This window comes from Caenorhabditis elegans, chromosome IV (assembly GCF_000002985.6).
Source record: "Caenorhabditis elegans chromosome IV".
NCBI lineage: Eukaryota > Metazoa > Nematoda > Chromadorea > Rhabditida > Rhabditidae > Caenorhabditis > Caenorhabditis elegans.
Genome location: NC_003282.8, coordinates 14,642,966 through 14,658,295, shown reverse-complemented (window position 1 = coordinate 14,658,295; position 15,330 = coordinate 14,642,966). Strand labels below are relative to the sequence as shown.

Below are 15,330 nucleotides of genomic sequence, written 5' to 3'. Positions count from 1 at the left end.
GAGTTTTCCGTGTTTTTTCTCCGAATTTTTACACACTTTTGTTCGATTTCCCTGCGTCTCCACTGATTTAATGCTCTCTCTCTCAGAGTCTTTGGGAACCTAGGAGCCCTGGGAGCCGGGTCCACTGATTGATTTGTTATTTTTTATTTGAATTTTTTAAGAGTAAAGGGAATATGATACAAACAAAGATTAACTTAGTGATGGGTATTTTAATTATATATAAAGCTTGGTGAATGTGTGTTCAGAACAAATTATTGATGATAAAAAGTGAGGATTGATGATGGAAAAATCAAATTAAAAAAAAAAAACATAACATATATCGCACCTGGATTTGATTCAAGGGATCGAATGGATGTAAAATAAGGAGAAAATATGAAAATAAGGACAAAATAAACAAAGAAATTAAATTTCCCTAAACATTGTTGTTCGTTCTGCCAGCGATAATTTTTAAAAAATTTTCAGATCGTTCGAATCGCGCCGCCTGGAGAATCCACGTCATCTCGTGGAGTTTCGCCTTGCCTCGAGAGCAGGGAAATTTCGAGCTGAAAATCGATAATTTAAGCTTAGAAAACTGACAATTTTCCACCGCCTCACCACTCTCAAGCCTCTCTCCATGGGATTTCTGATGTGAAATCCGACGTGATGATAGATTTCTCGATTTTCTCGATTCAGAAACTCTTGCAGCTCGTCGAGTTTCCGCCGATACGTGGATTTTGTGATGGCGTAGGAGGCGTAGCACGTGAAACAGCCCAGCACCGTCTCGAAAATCGTTTGAGGCGTGATCTGAAGGATTTTCACGTTTTTTAGAATGATTTCCAGATTTTAAAGGAATTTTTACCGCTTCAGCGTCTGCAAATATCCTATTTATCCTGACAATTGTGTTCTCCCAGACGTCGCGTGGCACCTGAAACCAAATTGTATTTTTTCTAGATTTTCAGATTTTCAACCTGAATCACTCACTTTTTCAGTTAATCTTGCCGGATATTCAGCCTCAAACTGCACGTCGAGGCCTTTCGAGTAGTCCCGTTGGATGAAGATCTGACCATTTAACTAACCAAGTTATAGATATTTGTCTGATTTTCAGCGATTTTGTGTTAAAAATTACCTTTCTGCATTGATTTAAAATTATCACTTCTGTCTCGTATTGGCGTTTGTCGCCGCCGCTTGTGCCATTTCGCATTTGAGCCATCGTCCCCGGCTTTTGAGCCATGTTTTCTGGAAAAAAAAAACATTTTGAAGGAAAGTGGATTTAAGCAGAACTATTATCAAAAATTGCGGAAAAATGAGCAGAAAACTCGAAAAATTGATTAAAAACTCAACAATCAACATATTCATTCGTTAAAATGAGTTTTCTCGTTTTCTTTACACATTTTAGTATAAAACACATCAATTCGTATAATTTTTATTCAAAAACTGATTAAATTGATCAAAAAATCGATTAAAACCACTTGAAAAACAAAGAGAAAAGATGCAAATAAATCGCGAGGAGAGAAAAGTGTGCATTTTGTCGTCACGGTGTTTGCGTACAAAACACACACTGGGGAATTGTCGATCGTAGTGCAGAGGGGAGCAGAGGCTGAATATGATCCACTGCGACTTTTTAGAAATATATATATATGAAGAAGTTTCGCTGGATAAAAGCAAAGAAGCTGGAAACTGGATTAAATAAAAAATAAATGAATAATTCAAAAATCAGGAAATGCTCTTGTTATGAAAAATTATAGTGAAAATCCAAAAATTCCAATGTTTTTTGTGGTTTTTTTTTTAATACAGGAATTTCAAAAAAAATATGGATATCACGAAAAAAGTCATACAGCTTTGAAAAGGTGTATTTTTGTAGCCAAAAAAGACAAATTAGATGAAAAAAATCGATAATTTCAAATTTCAAAACAAAAAATTCGAATGCGCTGCCTAGTTTTCCCCATCTAGGCTACCAACTTCTAACATTTTTCTTCCTATTTTTCTTAATTTTTCGAGCATTTCCTTCCATTTTCCCAAGGGAATCATTCAAATGTTCCCTCAAAAGCCGACTCTTTTTTGCATTTTCAAATAGGGCCAACGGGCGGGCAAATCAATCTTTGTCGTTTCCCCTCAATTTTTTGTCCCTTCAATATTTTTTGGTGTCACTGCTCGGTACTTTGCTACTCCTGGCGCGCGCACGTTTCGCACCGGGCGCGCGGACGGTGCGCGCTAGTAATAATGTCTCGAACGCCCGGCGCACTCTCTGCGCGCGCCCGGCGCATTTCATACGAATTTGGCCACGGCTCGTTCCCCATCCCTTCATTATTTTATCAAATACATTGTCAACTTAGAATACTGAGTGTATTAATACATGTATTAAAATTTAATTTTATTAAATTGAAAATCTTTAAAAAAAATTTAACACTTCAAAATTAATAATTTCCATTGTGTAGCAAGTCCACTTCCTTTTCTGTTGGAGTTCCTCAAGTTCTTTCGAAGGACCTGAAGAAAGAAAGAAGTTAATTTCATTCATTGAAACATTTTTTTATGTTCATCTGAAGAAGAAAAACTTACAGGTTTCTGGGAAAAAACTCCAAAAAACTTCTTTCCAAAGGTCTCTCGTGCATTGGCAGTGTGAAGGTGGTGAATCCAAATCATCTCCATGACTTTGATGCTTTTCTGAAAATATCAAATTCTGTTTTTAAATAATTGCGATGCATAGAAGAGGTTGAAGACCGGGTCGTTATCAAATTATTACTAATTTCGAAGAAATCGTTTTTATAATCTTACCGATGAACTATTTCATTCTATTCCTCCGATGATTTGTTTCGCACCTTTGACTCATTTTCTGCAAATTCTTTCATTAATATTTAATTGAAAAATAAATAAAAAATAAAGAAAATGTGTAAAGCCGAAAAAAACTGAAAAAAAAACACAGCTTGAAAGATTTGGCAGAGTTGAAATCTAGGCCGCGGCCGCGATCTGCGGAGGGCGCGCGCACGGAGCGCGTACAGAGCGTGGACGATCCGCGCACAGAGCGCCGACGATGTGGGGATTGTGTTTTTTCTACGTGAATTTGAGGATTGGGAAGTCAAAACAACTATAAATTACCTATATACCGGTACTTTCTTATATACGGATCAATATATACACAAACATATCACCATAGTTTCCTATTAATTGTGTACCAGTTGACAACTGCAACCTCAAGCCAATAAATGTTCCATTTTAAACGATTACACATTCATACTCTTGATTACATAGTTATTAGTCTATCAAGTTCAGAAAAAATCACGTTTATTTTATTTTCTGGTTGCTGCTTCGTTCTTGCCAGACTGTATTCGCAATCAGTGCGCAAACTATGCGCGCCTCGAGCGCGCCCTTTGCGCTTCGGGTGCGCGCGCTAGGCGGATTCCCTTATTATCGCGCGCCAGGCGCAAAACGTGCGCGCCCCAGGAGTAGCGAACTGCCGAGTGGCTCCGCAAAAGCTCGGATACATCTTAATCGTTCCACACACTGTTGTCTGCGTCTCTCGCCTTCAGGTGCTCTCTCGCCGTCTCACATCTGCTCTCTGGACGTCTCCATGGAAACTGAGAAGCTGTTGAATGGGGAACAGAACACTTTTTGAGAGTTTTATGTTTGAAACACTTTTATTGCCTCATAATATTCTACAAAAACTTTAAAATAATTTTGAAACTGTAAAAAAATTTTTGCAAATTTTTTGCAAAATTTCTGAACTTAAAGGTTTTTTTGAAAAAAGCTAGATTTTTAAAAGTTTTTTTTGCTGTTTCCCTATCCGAATGATTTAATGAAAAATTACAATGAATATTACAATACTTTGAAACAGTAACAATTTTTTTTGAAATTTTTTAATATTCATTTCTGTTATTTTTTATTTATTTCTCACAAGTACAAAAAACAAAACCACTTCTCAAAAAATATCATATTTTCATAAAACCAAGAAAACAATCTAGAAATTTTTTTCCGTTTCAACACATATTCAAAAATATCTGCAATCTGTACAAACTTGGTAAAGTCCGAAAATTTTCACAAAAAAAAAACACCTTTTTTTATCCGGAAGTTGTTACAAAAGCCTTGAGTGTTCCTTTTAATCTAAACAATTTTATTTTAGCGTTTCATGTTCCCGTTACAAAATGTACAAAATATATACCGATTTTTCTTAAAATTTAGTCTTTTTCTGCTTCAGCATAGCTTCATATATTTTATATTCTTGCTTTTTCTGCCGCCTGGTCCGTTTTGGCGAACTCCTTTTTTTTCTGAATAAAATACTCTGAATAGATTTTGCACAATCAAAAAAAATTGAACATAATTTTGAAACTGTAAAAAAAAATTTTGCAAATTTTTTGCAAAATTCCAAACAATAAACGTTTTTGAAAAATGCTGGATAGTTTAATTTTCAATTATGTTTTTTAAGTTTTGCATTTTGAAATATCTGCAATCAATATTAATTTTCATAAAATTATATTTATGTTCTCCATGAGATGTACCTTTTCCCCTGTTCACAAAATAGACACCGAGTGATTTTTCTATTTCAGCATAGGTTCAGATATTTTCTATTTTTGCTTTTTCTGCAGTGTGTTTTGGCAAGTTCCAAAGTTTCCGAATATTCTACAAATTATACCGAAAAATCATTAAAATCTGTTTTTGAAAATTCCAAAAATTGCTGTTTCAAAATATTTTTGAATTTAATGTAATTTTCATCCATCACTCGTGCATTGCAAATTTTTCAGTTTAAAAACCTTTTCATTTAGAACAATATTTTAAAAATTGTTTAATCTTACTTTTTATGATTCTAAAACATTTTCCAACCTTACAAGCTCTCTGCAAAATAAAATTCCCAAAAATTCACAAAAAAAGTTATGTTTCAAAACATTTTCAAATTCTCTATACTTTCACCATTTTCATTCTTCCAGTCAAAAGTGAAAAACTAATTTTTCAGAAAAATGAGTGACGAGATCCTTTCCAAGTGGCTAAATCCTCATTTTCTCCGAACTTTGCTATTGGACCCGGAGAAAAATAAGACGACTTGTATTCAAATTGCACGATTTGTTGCTGCTTATTATTTGGATTATTTACTCTTTTTACCGGATGACGAAGGAATTTTACCATCGCTTTATCTGTGGGGAAATATTAAAAATGAAGGTGAGTATTTGTTTTGGACCGAACGAAGAACAAGTAACAAATAAAATATAGAGGAGCAATAAAAACCAGTTGAAACATCACAAATTTTCAAATGTAAATTCCACCGAAATTGCAATTTTTAAAGATTTCAATGATACAGGAGAGTCACCCCAATTTTTAGTCGGAAAGTACCAAAAGCTTTCTTGCTTTTTTTCTTAAAAATTTTGTAGTTGAAGAATAAATTTTCTGCCATTTACAAAAACCTAAACTAAATTTTAAAAAAATCATCCCATTAGGGAAAACAACTTTTTCAAGATAAAAAAAACCAGAATGAATAAAAATATCAATAAAGTGTAAAAGATTTGATAAAATTTATTGGAAATTGAAAAAAAAATACTGTTTCACACTGTTGGCTTATAAAATGATGCATTTGTTGATTGCTTCCTGGTCCGACTTAAACCTCACAGTTATAATATATTTATGTACTTTCATTACTTTCAGTCCCAGTTTTCCGAAAAATTAAAATCTGGAAAAAGGGCGGAGTTTGCAATTCCCTCGCGCACTGTTTCCTCACATTCATTTAATAGCAAATTTCATTAAAACAACGATACAAAATCCTACTTTCAATGAAATACAAGAACCCAAGTTCTACATAATAACTCTTTAAAACATTAAAATATTTTTGCAGATCTCAAGCCAAGTGACATATTATTAGATCGTATAAAAGTGAGTTCAATGTTACCAGTTGAATACTCACCGGCTCTTCCGGCTCTTTTAATGGTCAAATGTGACAGTTTAATTGAGGCAATTAGTTATGTTGATCATTTTGATGATAGAAGGACAAGTATTATTTTAAGACTTTTGGCCGATTCTATGCATGAGTAAGTTATTTGAATTTCATTGTAACTCGTTTATTAAATTTGTAGTAATTGCAATAACTTTATTAATTTAATGAAACAGTGATTGTTCGAAATATTTAAAGGTTTAATTTAATGTTATCTATTCTATTGTTCTTGAACAATTCCACTGAAAAACTATGCCGAAATTTTTTAAAATTTGTGAAAAATATATTTGAACAGATTTTGAATTTTTTGTTTGCTTCAGACAAAAAATGCTTCACAGAGATCTTTAATTTTTGCAAAATTTTATAAAAATATATGCCTTTTTTTCGTATAATTATGAAACAAAACATTAAATGATTTCTTTTCAATAATTAGGCTTCAAAGAAATTGAACTATATTGTTTCAATTTATTTATAAGTTTTGAACCATTTTACTTTTATTTTAATGAATTTCCTTGTTGTCTTTGTACTTATTTTTGCAGCAACATAGAAAATACGTTAAAAGTGTGAATAATTATTTAAAAATGACGGCAAAATTCAATTTAGAGAACATTTTGGGAGAATCTGTTTCAATGTGTCAATTTACTCAATAAACATTTATTTTCAAAATTTTAAATTTTTCAGTCATATACTGCTACAGTAGGGTTTTTTAAAATGTTCTTTTCCCCAATTATTAGATCTGTTGAAAACAATTTTTTCCAGTTAAATTAAACTTATTCCAACAAAATAGCTGTGGTTTATTTAAAAGTGCAATATTTTTCATTAAAGTTATTTCCGGTTAAGCTGAAATGTTTCAAATTTGAGAAGAGAGTCTAAAGCTACTTACAATCAATTTTAGGTAATTAATTGAGAAAAAACTCAATATTTCTCTAAAAGAACGAGATACTCAGATAATCCAGCTGTGAAATTAAAAAAATATTCGTGAGAAATTTGAAACAGAGAAATAAAGTTTTTAGTTTCCGGGAAAAATTTTACTGGAATATATTTGGAAAATTTTCGCAACGCTGTAAATTTAGGAAAATTCTGTAGCTGTTCTGATAAAAAAATAGCATATTGTTTCAGAAAGGATCTAACAATCGATTTCATCAAAACTATGATAGTCGAGAATCTTCCATTACAAATGGCAGAATCTCTGAAATCCCCAAAAACTCCATCGAAATTTGCTCCAATCTTCACTGAATCAATTCTCCAATTAGATGTATCAATGCAAAATGACTTACTTTTCTTCTTGGAACAACATTTAATATCATCTGCTGAATTTATATTCTCTGAATTACCACTGGAATCCGATGAAGTACTTCCAAATCCGATCTATGAAGAACCGGGAGATCAATCTGAAACTGAAGAAGTAAAAGCATTCAGGGAAATATTTGGATACATTCAGATTTTATTGGAGAGTTTTGCAAGGTCAAATCGAATCGTGGATCAATTGAATTTCACAGTTAAATTGGTTTCTGGAGAAGGGGTGAGTACCTAAAATTTGACTAAAATGTTCCTAGTGAATAAGGCTGCAAATGCTCTGATTTTAACAATTTTCTGAAACAGATAAAGATTTTTTTCATTGTATGAGGATATGTTTAAAAATTAATCGTTTCATAATATCTTTACAAATTTTGAAGTGTTTTCTAATATCCAAGTAACTGCCAAGTACTTGAAAATTTGGTTTACGAAATTGCCACAATAAAATTAATTTTCAGTTTCACGTTCTTAATATGTTTGCTAGTCCAAGTAACTAAAATATTGAAAGAAGGTCAAGTGGGAAACAATTAATTATAATTAAAAGTTTGAAAAATTCGAAAGGTTTTTTCAATAAGCAACCCTATATTTTTATGATTTTAAAAACCTTTAAAAAAATTGAAAATTAATCTCGGTTACAAATAACAATTTCAGAATTGTTAAAATTTGAATAATGTTGAATAATTTTGAAAATATTAAATTTCTAATTATTCACTGTTTCACAAATTCGATATATTTTCAACAGGGTTTCAATTAAACAGTTATTATATTTTTTGCAAAAAAATTGCCACAAAAAATCAAATTCTTCTGTTCCGCGTTCCTAATATGTCTGCTCTTCCGAGTAAAAAATATTATTAGTAGGTCAGCTTTGAAAAACTATAATTTACAAGCAACAATGTTTGTAAAGTACTTTTCTGATTTTAAAAATCTAAAAAATTGAAAAGCTCAAAGGTTACAAACAACAATTTCAGAATTGGTAAAATCGAATTCGAAAATTTTGAATAATTTTGAAAATGTCAAATATCCACTATTTCACAATTTCGATATAGTTTCAACAGATCTTCTTCAAACTATTCGCATTTTTTGTTCAGTTAACTGCTTCCCGTCTCTCTATCAACTATTCCCTTCATCGTGTGCTTCTTCTCATGCTCCGTATCACATATCGTCATTTATTTTCAATTGCTCTACGGGAAAATCACAATAATTTGGGAAAAATCGCAGAAAGGTACAAGAAGCTGCTGGGAGAGGACGACGGAGAACATGTTCTGTTGAAAAATTGGTTTAGTGATGCAGATGAGGAGGAAATGGAAAGAGCACAGAGTTTTATTGATTGGATTCAGAATAATTATCAACAGGTTTGCAAGTTTTCGTGAAAATATTTTCAAATTTATGTTTCGAAGTTTTGTTGCTGGACTATTTGAAAACTTTCTCAAACACGATTCAGAACTAAAGTTTGTCAAATACAAACTTATCACAAGAACATGAAACATTCGATTTTATTAATAATTATCAACAGTGAAAATTATATTAATTTTATACATATCATGAAACAGTAAAATTTTTAATGAGAAATTTAAAAATCATAATCACCTGCAATTATGTTTTTCAACAAACGTTGAACTTAAACTTCAATTTTATCTAATGTTTATCTAATGAGTAACGTTCCTGAAATATTTTTTGAGAAAATTATCATTTTTTTGTGGAGATCGTGAAACAGTCAAATAGTCAATGAAAAATTTAAATTTCATATTCATTGAAGAATAATTTGTTTTCCAGCAAAAATTGAACTTAAACTTCGATTTCACCTAATCACAAATAATTAGCAGTAAGCAGAGAAAACTAACCGTTTAAAATTTATCAATATGTTCCAAAGTTCAAATTGAAAAAGAAACTCTGCAATTCCAGACATCATCACTCCCACCATTAACGTCAAAAACTCGAGAGCTGTGGCTGAGAAGGATTGTATTAAATAGTACAACAAATCACAGAGACATCAGACAAGAAAGAACTATGGATTGGTTTCGTTCGGTCTGTCACCCAAAGCATAGGGTTCGTTTTTATGACATATACTCAGCAATAGATTGGAAATTCTGAAATGGTATAATTATACCTTGAAACAGTAAAAAAGTAGTGAGCGTTCAACAAGTCCACAAGCAATATTAAGAAAACCTCGGGAGATTAGAACAGTATTTTGAAACAGTAATAAATGTTCTCATTCAAAACGGTATGTTTCATGGATTTTCGTAAAACCCTTGGAAATAAATGCTGACATGAAAACTTCAAGTATACCTTGGAATTCATTTTTTAGGTTTCAACAGGTTTCCAAGTTTTCGTGAAAATATTTTCAAATTTATGTTTCGAAGTTTTGTTGCTGGACTATTTGAAAACTTTCTCAAACACGATTCAGTTTTATCCGCATACTATTTCACTGCGCAACCTTTAAAAAAATTTTGTGGAGTTAATAAAAATCTTGTGAAGCATTCGATATATTTTTCAAAATTAAAATTCATAAACTTTATATAATAACGGGTTTCGTATATACATCCTCAAGATGACTTTGTTCCTCTACTTATGATACACATAAAACAGTCAAAAATTACTTATCTTTAGATTTTTGGGCAAATGAAACCTGTATAGCTCAAAAATTCAAAGTAACAATTTTTCCATCAGAATACACTCAAAATAAAAAAAACTGCGTGGCGTGTACTGCAGAAAACCTAATATTTAGGCCCCGCCTTTTTCTCGTCCACTCACGGGGAAAAGGCAAAAATCTTGACCCCAACCAATATCAGGCCGCCGACATCTGACGAGTTCCGCGCGCCGCTGCGTTTATCTCGCAGCGGGTGGAGACAGCTCGCCACACCCACTGCGAGTTAAACATAGCGGCGCGCGGAACTCGGTTTATGTCGGCGGCCTGATATTAGTTGGGGTCAAGATTTTTGCCTTTTCCCTGTGAGTGGACGAGAAAAAGGCGGGGCCTATTTGGGTGTACACGCCAAGCAGTTTCATTATTTTGAGTGTAGAATCTAGTCCGAAAAAAAACTTTTAAATTTGTGACCAAATTTACAAAAATTTTTAAACAGTAAAGTTGTTCAATTTTTGATTTTTTTAAAATATAGATAGAGGTTATCAATTCAAAGTTTATTTATTTTTTTCAACTTACCTGATGTAGAAAATAATCTTTTTTTTTCAATTGCGTAAAACTCTTAAAGATATCCTTCTATAAATATGATCTGTTTCTAGAACTTTTGTTTAAAAAAAAAAGATAACTTATGTGACGAATCTACTTCTTTTTTTTTTGCAAAAATTGGTTTTAAACAATTCTTATGAGAATAAAATTAATTTTTTTGAAAATTCAAACAATTTTAAAACATTCAAACTTTGATTTATTTTGCTTAACGATGACATCCCAAGCTTGTCAAGTATTTGAACTGTGTGAAACATTATAATTCAAAAGTTTCGATTTTTGGTATTCCCCTTGAGAAAAATGAGATTCAATCCTCCCAAAAACCTAAAGCTCTGCACTATTTAAACATTAAATTTACATACCCTGCATTTTCTCAAAACAGAGTTCCCAAAAAATTTCACTGTTTCGAAATGTAATGAAATTATGTTTTGTTTTGGCTCATGGTTTCCATTGATAATTGATGATTAAGGGAAAAAATATTTATTTATGCAAACTTTGTTGAATTTTGTTAGACAATGTTTTTACATTGTTTTATTATTAACTGATTGTGAGTGTGTTAGAAAATAATGTACTGGGCGCTTATTTTTTGTGTTAAAAATATTTTGTCATGATTAAAATGTTGTCCCAGTACAATGTTGAGATACAAATTTCAATGTTTCCAGTAAAGTTAATAAATTCAAATCATAAACAAAAGAATATTGTTTTCACTGTTTCAGAAAATCTCGATTAATTAATTAATGTTCGTGGAACTATTAATACTATGTGGTGTGTTGTAAAGAGTTTGAAGCATTTTAATGAAAAACCTGAAAGGCATAGTGGAAATTTGAAACCAAAGTTTGAAAATTTATCATGTTTCTCGAAGGTTTTAAACTTACGAAATTTTTTTCGAAGTGTTGGTAATGATATTTGAACAATGATATGAAGATTTTGCAACAATAACTCAAAAAATACACTGCAACTTTGAGCGAGAATGTTTAAATGTAAGTTATTTTGTGAATCATCAGCAGTTTTCAAGTAGAATACTAAAAAAGCGAGAGATATTCATAGCGTTTCTGAAATTCTATACTTTATCTATAACTGGCATAATGCAAACTTGAAACAAAATTTTTTTTTTAATTTTCCATTTTTCACAGAGCCTATGAATTTATGAAAATTTTTGAAGAATTACTGCCAATCCTGCTTTTTTTAATATGTTTAACGGTCAACTTTCATTTCTAAAAGTTTTTGTGAAAATATGCCATTAATTTGAAAAAGTGTTGCCAAATTTGCAGTCATAAAATTTTTGAAATAGTAATAGGAATAATAAAAAAAAACTTTCTAAGAGAGAAAAAGTAAGGAAAATTATTGGAAATAGACATAAGAATAACCAAAATTTTCGTTAATGTTTCAATGTCTTATTAAATGCAGAACATTTTTATTTGCAATGTTACAGCCCACTGCCATCTAGTAAAATTGAAAAAAGATTTCAAAAATTTGAAATGACTTTTACAAATTCAATTTTTTCACAATTTCTTATTGAGAATATGAACAAATTTGAAAACAATTAAATCAATTTGTGCAAAAAACTTACCGTTTCAGAAAATCTCTAAAAAAACGTTTTCAATAAATTTACACTATTTTAACGCTACCTCAAAATGAAAAAAATTGCAGGTCTGTGACGTAGTAATGTCTCAAATGTTGTTCATAAATTCTCAATGGACATCACCTGGATTCAGTTTCATTCAACCGGGATGTCTGGCTCTTCGTCTTTCAATTCATCCACATGATTTATGTTTGGGTACAACTACTGCAATAGTCAACTTTTCTGCATCAGCCAGAGATATATTATACAGTCCACAAGATGAATTGAGCAAGTTTACAGAGCAAGAAGATAAACTTTTTACTCCAAGAAATCATCCGGATAGTCCAGATTTAATTTCGAAATATGCAAAAAAACATAATGAAATGAGCAAGTCAATGGCTCAAACCGCCCGTTATTTTACTCCATTTGAAGAGCAGCTGAGGGTTTTTACACGACAACAAGACGAATTACAAAGGGAATTGTATCAGGAAAAAGAATTTTTGAAAAAGGCTGGACATTATCATGTTCCTGATTTATTGGATGATTTTGATATTATAAAAGGAAAAGAAGATGGTGAGCTTTTTACCTTAAAATCTAAAATTTAAGAATGCAATAATTAGTATTTAGCAACCTGCTTTAAAATGTTCTGGAATTGCTGAAAGTGTTTAGATTGTTTGTTATAGTTAAATTCGAGGGACAAATAACAACAATGAGATAGAAATAATGAATTTAAAATTTTCAAACTTAATTTATATATATTGTGAAACAGGTTTTTTTTTGATTTTGAAACATTGTAATTTTTTGATGACACGAATGATTTGTGTTGTCTGTCTTAAAGTTATGTCTTAAATCTAATTGAATCGATTCCACGATGCATTAAAGAAAATAAGTTTATTAATTCTATATTGACATATTGAAACATCAACAACTTTTTAGCAAAAAAATTTAGCAACAAAAAGAGAATCCAAACACTAAAAACGGTTTAGCTGGAGAAATATTTGATTATTTCTGAAACTTTTTTAAATTGAATATTAATACTATTTTTTCTTTTGATTTAAATGGAAAATTGTTTATCTTTGAAAAGCCAAAAAGCGAAATAGGTGTTCTCGCAAATCGGCAAAAAATTTAAATGGAACACAATTTTAACTGATTTCTGAAATTCCATATGTACAATGCCAATTGTAGTGCAAAAATAGTTGACAGTCAGATTGACAACATGAAACATTTGTATTTTTATCCTGTTATGTTTTAAACCTAATCAAGCTAAGGACCCATTAAAGAAAATAATTTTGTTAATTATTTATTGACATATTGAAACAACAACAATTTTTAGAGAACAAAGTTCAAAAAATACACAATTTAATCACTTTAGTTCATTTTTTGAAATTTCTGAAAATCTTCTAATATGAAAACTTTACGAGAGAATAAATGGAACTTTAGTTAAAATGAATGTATAATTTCTCTTAAAAAATTACATTTTTTATATTGTTTCGAGTTCTTGCTTTCCTGATTACATTTTAAAAAAAGGCCACCGTGAAGTTAACAACGTGAAACTGTAAATAAATTGAAAATTTTTTTTTCCGATTTTTACTGCTTCTTTTCAACTGATTTAAAACAAATATGTTTTCTTAAAACTCATTCTTAAATGAACAATGCGAAGCTTTTAAATATTTTAAATTCGATTTTTCAGATTCCAAGCAACAAGTTGATGAAGCCCTTGCGAAACAATTAAATTTGTTAAATGAAAGATTGGATCGAGTTGTGAAAAGTCTTGAAGATCGACAGAAATCTATGTATATTCGAGAGGAAGATGAAGAATCTGAAATTTCTGAAATTCCATTACAATATGATGAAGCTCCTGTGACAGATGAGAGACCAATTATTGAGAAACTAAATTTTTCAATGCTTTCGAATAGGACACCGGTGCCTGCAGATGAAGTATGTTTTCTGTTTGAAAATATTGAAATTGTAATTTTATAAAATGAAAAGTTTTGCACACTTATACATTTTCACATAATTCATAAGGTTAGGTGTGTTTATTAATTTTCAATACGTAGACGCCTTTAAAAGCAAATTTAACAATGAAACTTCTCAAAAAAAATTCAAAATTTAATTAAAACGTAAACCAACATTTGTAGTCCTGAACAATGCGTTAGCAATCGATAATGAGATTTGAAAAAAAAAGACTTTTGTATCTTTCGAGAATTAGAAAAAAAAGTTCTAACAACTGAATGACACACCAATTAACTTAACATTTATTTAAAACAGTAATATTGTTTCAGTTACTTTCAATTTCGAAATAGGAGTACTTCAGTTAATTAACAGTTGGTTTCAATGGAAACCGAGAAATTTCTAAAGTTCTAAAGAACTTCATCGAAACAGATATTTTAATTTAAAAACCATATATATTATTATATGATTCGCCTTTTTATTTGCGAGTATGAACTGACATGATCAATTGTCAAAACAAAAAAAAAGTTTTAAGAAAATGCTGTTTCAAAGTATTTTCAAGAAACAGTTCGTAAAACTTAGTTGATCACATTGCGTAAAACATGAAGATTTTTGTGTAAACCAAAAGAAATTTGTTTCAAACAAGCTTTCAAAAACATTAGACACTGATATACTTTCAAAAAAAGTTTTGAATTTGAATGTGTAAAAATTATAGGTTTTATAAATGTTTTAAAAATTGGTACATTTAAGGTTTATTGATAAGTTACAATTGGTAACCGAAGTTTTTATTATTTTGTCAAAAATGGGACTAATTCAGAAATTTATCAATTCTCGAAAAATCGGAAAATGATTGGATAAAGTTAATAAAATTTTATAAATATAGTTACAAGAAAATCATTTCATTATTACTTGCTGTGTATTCTAATATTTAGTTTTACAGTACCAAACCTCCTTGGATCTGAAAACTCCCACTCCAATATCTGAAAATTCTGGAAAATCCTTGTCCACCGCCCAATCCTTTGAAAATCCACTTTTTGCTGAAAAGAATCCCAAAATTCCCATCGAATGGATGAAACTTCTTCCGTTGGAAGCAGGAAGTGCCCGTTACGCTGATAATTTGTTAACTTATAATAAATCAAAAGAAGATAGAAATGTTGATATTTCCACTCCAAAACAAGAACACTTCTACAAGACTCCATCGTATCTCAGTTTTAACGGACACAAATCTGTGACAGAGAGGGGAGTTGGTACACAGAATAGTGCACGGATTGGAGAGACGCAGACAGCGAAAAATGATGACGTGGCAAACAGGAAAACTGTCGATTTGAAAGCAGTGAGAAGAATGAGTCAAGAGGATATGAAAGATATTTTGGATAGGGTTGTTAAGTATTGATTTTTTGAATTTATTTCATTTAAATGAACTCTGGTTATTGCAATAGTTCTTTGTGGTTC

The 15,330-nt window shown here is 30.8% G+C and overlaps 2 protein-coding genes and 70 non-coding genes across 73 annotated transcripts; 31 read left to right on the top strand and 41 right to left on the bottom strand.

Moving 5' to 3' along the window:
• Window positions 1-130: 130 nt before the first annotated feature.
• On the bottom strand, window positions 131-1,217 carry Y57G11C.33 (Ras modification protein ERF4). 2 transcript variants are annotated; one of them, NM_001268890.2, is made up of 5 exons: window positions 1,106-1,217; window positions 961-1,038; window positions 839-904; window positions 595-783; window positions 131-542 (listed from the first exon to the last, which is right to left on the bottom strand). In NM_001268890.2, exons 1-5 carry the CDS (start codon window positions 1,208-1,210, stop codon window positions 459-461), a joined length of 522 nt encoding a protein of 173 aa, NP_001255819.1. In that variant the 5' UTR covers window positions 1,211-1,217; the 3' UTR covers window positions 131-458. The 2 variants fall into 2 exon arrangements, with proteins under 2 accessions (NP_001255819.1, NP_001255818.1); NM_001268889.4 differs by having other exon boundaries at window positions 961-1,050; window positions 1,106-1,215.
• Window positions 1,218-2,379: 1,162 nt separating this feature from the next.
• Y57G11C.56 lies at window positions 2,380-2,761 on the bottom strand. Its single transcript, NR_060297.1, has 3 exons — window positions 2,752-2,761; window positions 2,536-2,640; window positions 2,380-2,463 (listed from the first exon to the last, which is right to left on the bottom strand). It is a non-coding gene; the product is annotated as an Unclassified non-coding RNA Y57G11C.56 (non-coding RNA).
• An 832-nt stretch (window positions 2,762-3,593) lies between these two features.
• 21ur-3691 lies at window positions 3,594-3,614 on the bottom strand. The gene has a single exon (NR_060296.1).
• Window positions 3,615-3,740: 126 nt separating this feature from the next.
• Window positions 3,741-3,761, bottom strand: 21ur-5877. The gene has a single exon (NR_060295.1).
• On the bottom strand, window positions 3,742-3,762 carry 21ur-12048. The gene has a single exon (NR_060294.1).
• On the bottom strand, window positions 3,745-3,765 carry 21ur-9481. Its single transcript, NR_060293.1, has one exon.
• Window positions 3,766-3,790: 25 nt separating this feature from the next.
• On the top strand, window positions 3,791-3,811 carry 21ur-11745. The gene has a single exon (NR_060292.1).
• Window positions 3,812-3,992: 181 nt separating this feature from the next.
• On the top strand, window positions 3,993-4,013 carry 21ur-2577. The gene has a single exon (NR_060291.1).
• A 222-nt stretch (window positions 4,014-4,235) lies between these two features.
• 21ur-2068 lies at window positions 4,236-4,256 on the bottom strand. Its single transcript, NR_060290.1, has one exon.
• Window positions 4,237-4,257, bottom strand: 21ur-12076. Its single transcript, NR_060289.1, has one exon.
• A 332-nt stretch (window positions 4,258-4,589) lies between these two features.
• On the top strand, window positions 4,590-4,610 carry 21ur-11142. Its single transcript, NR_060288.1, has one exon.
• An 80-nt stretch (window positions 4,611-4,690) lies between these two features.
• 21ur-2765 lies at window positions 4,691-4,711 on the top strand. The gene has a single exon (NR_060287.1).
• Window positions 4,712-4,886: 175 nt separating this feature from the next.
• On the top strand, window positions 4,887-4,907 carry 21ur-11426. Its single transcript, NR_060286.1, has one exon.
• Window positions 4,888-4,908, top strand: 21ur-1425. Its single transcript, NR_060285.1, has one exon.
• Window positions 4,909-4,915: 7 nt separating this feature from the next.
• On the top strand, window positions 4,916-15,314 carry talp-3 (TALPid3 (TALPID3) functional homolog). The gene is made up of 8 exons (NM_070372.5): window positions 4,916-5,124; window positions 5,792-5,984; window positions 7,007-7,409; window positions 8,272-8,535; window positions 9,086-9,229; window positions 12,018-12,501; window positions 13,619-13,866; window positions 14,819-15,314. Exons 1-8 carry the CDS (start codon window positions 4,926-4,928, stop codon window positions 15,269-15,271), a joined length of 2,388 nt encoding a protein of 795 aa, NP_502773.3. The 5' UTR covers window positions 4,916-4,925; the 3' UTR covers window positions 15,272-15,314.
• On the bottom strand, window positions 5,133-5,153 carry 21ur-9022. The gene has a single exon (NR_060284.1).
• 21ur-1838 lies at window positions 5,137-5,157 on the bottom strand. The gene has a single exon (NR_060283.1).
• On the top strand, window positions 5,545-5,565 carry 21ur-5983. The gene has a single exon (NR_060282.1).
• 21ur-7299 lies at window positions 5,709-5,729 on the bottom strand. Its single transcript, NR_060281.1, has one exon.
• On the bottom strand, window positions 5,710-5,730 carry 21ur-6945. Its single transcript, NR_060280.1, has one exon.
• 21ur-1086 lies at window positions 5,712-5,732 on the top strand. Its single transcript, NR_060279.1, has one exon.
• Window positions 5,997-6,017, bottom strand: 21ur-7171. The gene has a single exon (NR_060278.1).
• On the top strand, window positions 6,391-6,411 carry 21ur-2364. The gene has a single exon (NR_060277.1).
• 21ur-8583 lies at window positions 6,817-6,837 on the bottom strand. The gene has a single exon (NR_060276.1).
• 21ur-6418 lies at window positions 7,422-7,442 on the bottom strand. The gene has a single exon (NR_060275.1).
• Window positions 7,423-7,443, bottom strand: 21ur-15605. The gene has a single exon (NR_060274.1).
• 21ur-14283 lies at window positions 7,685-7,705 on the top strand. Its single transcript, NR_060273.1, has one exon.
• Window positions 7,686-7,706, top strand: 21ur-553. The gene has a single exon (NR_060272.1).
• On the top strand, window positions 7,942-7,962 carry 21ur-11481. The gene has a single exon (NR_060271.1).
• On the top strand, window positions 8,033-8,053 carry 21ur-1604. Its single transcript, NR_060270.1, has one exon.
• 21ur-9933 lies at window positions 8,036-8,056 on the top strand. Its single transcript, NR_060269.1, has one exon.
• 21ur-1435 lies at window positions 8,255-8,275 on the top strand. Its single transcript, NR_060268.1, has one exon.
• On the top strand, window positions 8,272-8,292 carry 21ur-14620. Its single transcript, NR_060267.1, has one exon.
• 21ur-7707 lies at window positions 8,605-8,625 on the bottom strand. The gene has a single exon (NR_060266.1).
• 21ur-7410 lies at window positions 8,606-8,626 on the bottom strand. Its single transcript, NR_060265.1, has one exon.
• On the bottom strand, window positions 8,631-8,651 carry 21ur-15473. Its single transcript, NR_060264.1, has one exon.
• Window positions 8,666-8,686, bottom strand: 21ur-9812. Its single transcript, NR_060263.1, has one exon.
• Window positions 8,829-8,849, bottom strand: 21ur-15094. Its single transcript, NR_060262.1, has one exon.
• Window positions 8,830-8,850, bottom strand: 21ur-928. Its single transcript, NR_060261.1, has one exon.
• Window positions 8,831-8,851, bottom strand: 21ur-8943. The gene has a single exon (NR_060260.1).
• On the bottom strand, window positions 8,832-8,852 carry 21ur-15656. Its single transcript, NR_060259.1, has one exon.
• Window positions 9,230-9,250, bottom strand: 21ur-15572. The gene has a single exon (NR_060258.1).
• On the bottom strand, window positions 9,233-9,253 carry 21ur-8663. Its single transcript, NR_060257.1, has one exon.
• 21ur-6610 lies at window positions 9,313-9,333 on the bottom strand. Its single transcript, NR_060256.1, has one exon.
• 21ur-3227 lies at window positions 9,595-9,615 on the bottom strand. Its single transcript, NR_060255.1, has one exon.
• Window positions 9,596-9,616, bottom strand: 21ur-9782. The gene has a single exon (NR_060254.1).
• Window positions 9,703-9,723, bottom strand: 21ur-2317. The gene has a single exon (NR_060253.1).
• 21ur-6482 lies at window positions 10,558-10,578 on the bottom strand. The gene has a single exon (NR_060252.1).
• 21ur-14026 lies at window positions 10,812-10,832 on the top strand. The gene has a single exon (NR_060251.1).
• On the top strand, window positions 10,813-10,833 carry 21ur-4169. Its single transcript, NR_060250.1, has one exon.
• Window positions 11,067-11,087, top strand: 21ur-11526. Its single transcript, NR_060249.1, has one exon.
• 21ur-1459 lies at window positions 11,121-11,141 on the top strand. Its single transcript, NR_060248.1, has one exon.
• On the top strand, window positions 11,124-11,144 carry 21ur-2107. Its single transcript, NR_060247.1, has one exon.
• On the bottom strand, window positions 11,237-11,257 carry 21ur-8130. Its single transcript, NR_060246.1, has one exon.
• On the top strand, window positions 11,262-11,282 carry 21ur-4411. The gene has a single exon (NR_060245.1).
• On the top strand, window positions 11,265-11,285 carry 21ur-12509. The gene has a single exon (NR_060244.1).
• 21ur-8532 lies at window positions 11,404-11,424 on the bottom strand. The gene has a single exon (NR_060243.1).
• On the bottom strand, window positions 11,405-11,425 carry 21ur-10545. The gene has a single exon (NR_060242.1).
• Window positions 11,536-11,556, top strand: 21ur-351. The gene has a single exon (NR_060241.1).
• Window positions 11,795-11,815, top strand: 21ur-2862. Its single transcript, NR_060240.1, has one exon.
• On the top strand, window positions 11,982-12,002 carry 21ur-13451. Its single transcript, NR_060239.1, has one exon.
• 21ur-9092 lies at window positions 11,985-12,005 on the top strand. Its single transcript, NR_060238.1, has one exon.
• Window positions 12,631-12,651, bottom strand: 21ur-8776. The gene has a single exon (NR_060237.1).
• On the bottom strand, window positions 12,784-12,804 carry 21ur-5346. The gene has a single exon (NR_060236.1).
• 21ur-6524 lies at window positions 13,087-13,107 on the bottom strand. The gene has a single exon (NR_060235.1).
• On the bottom strand, window positions 13,182-13,202 carry 21ur-2594. The gene has a single exon (NR_060234.1).
• On the bottom strand, window positions 13,418-13,438 carry 21ur-845. Its single transcript, NR_060233.1, has one exon.
• 21ur-11383 lies at window positions 13,522-13,542 on the bottom strand. Its single transcript, NR_060232.1, has one exon.
• Window positions 13,979-13,999, top strand: 21ur-3085. Its single transcript, NR_060231.1, has one exon.
• On the bottom strand, window positions 14,242-14,262 carry 21ur-2882. Its single transcript, NR_060230.1, has one exon.
• Window positions 14,465-14,485, top strand: 21ur-2044. The gene has a single exon (NR_060229.1).
• Window positions 14,638-14,658, top strand: 21ur-6980. The gene has a single exon (NR_060228.1).
• Window positions 15,315-15,330: the final 16 nt, after the last annotated feature.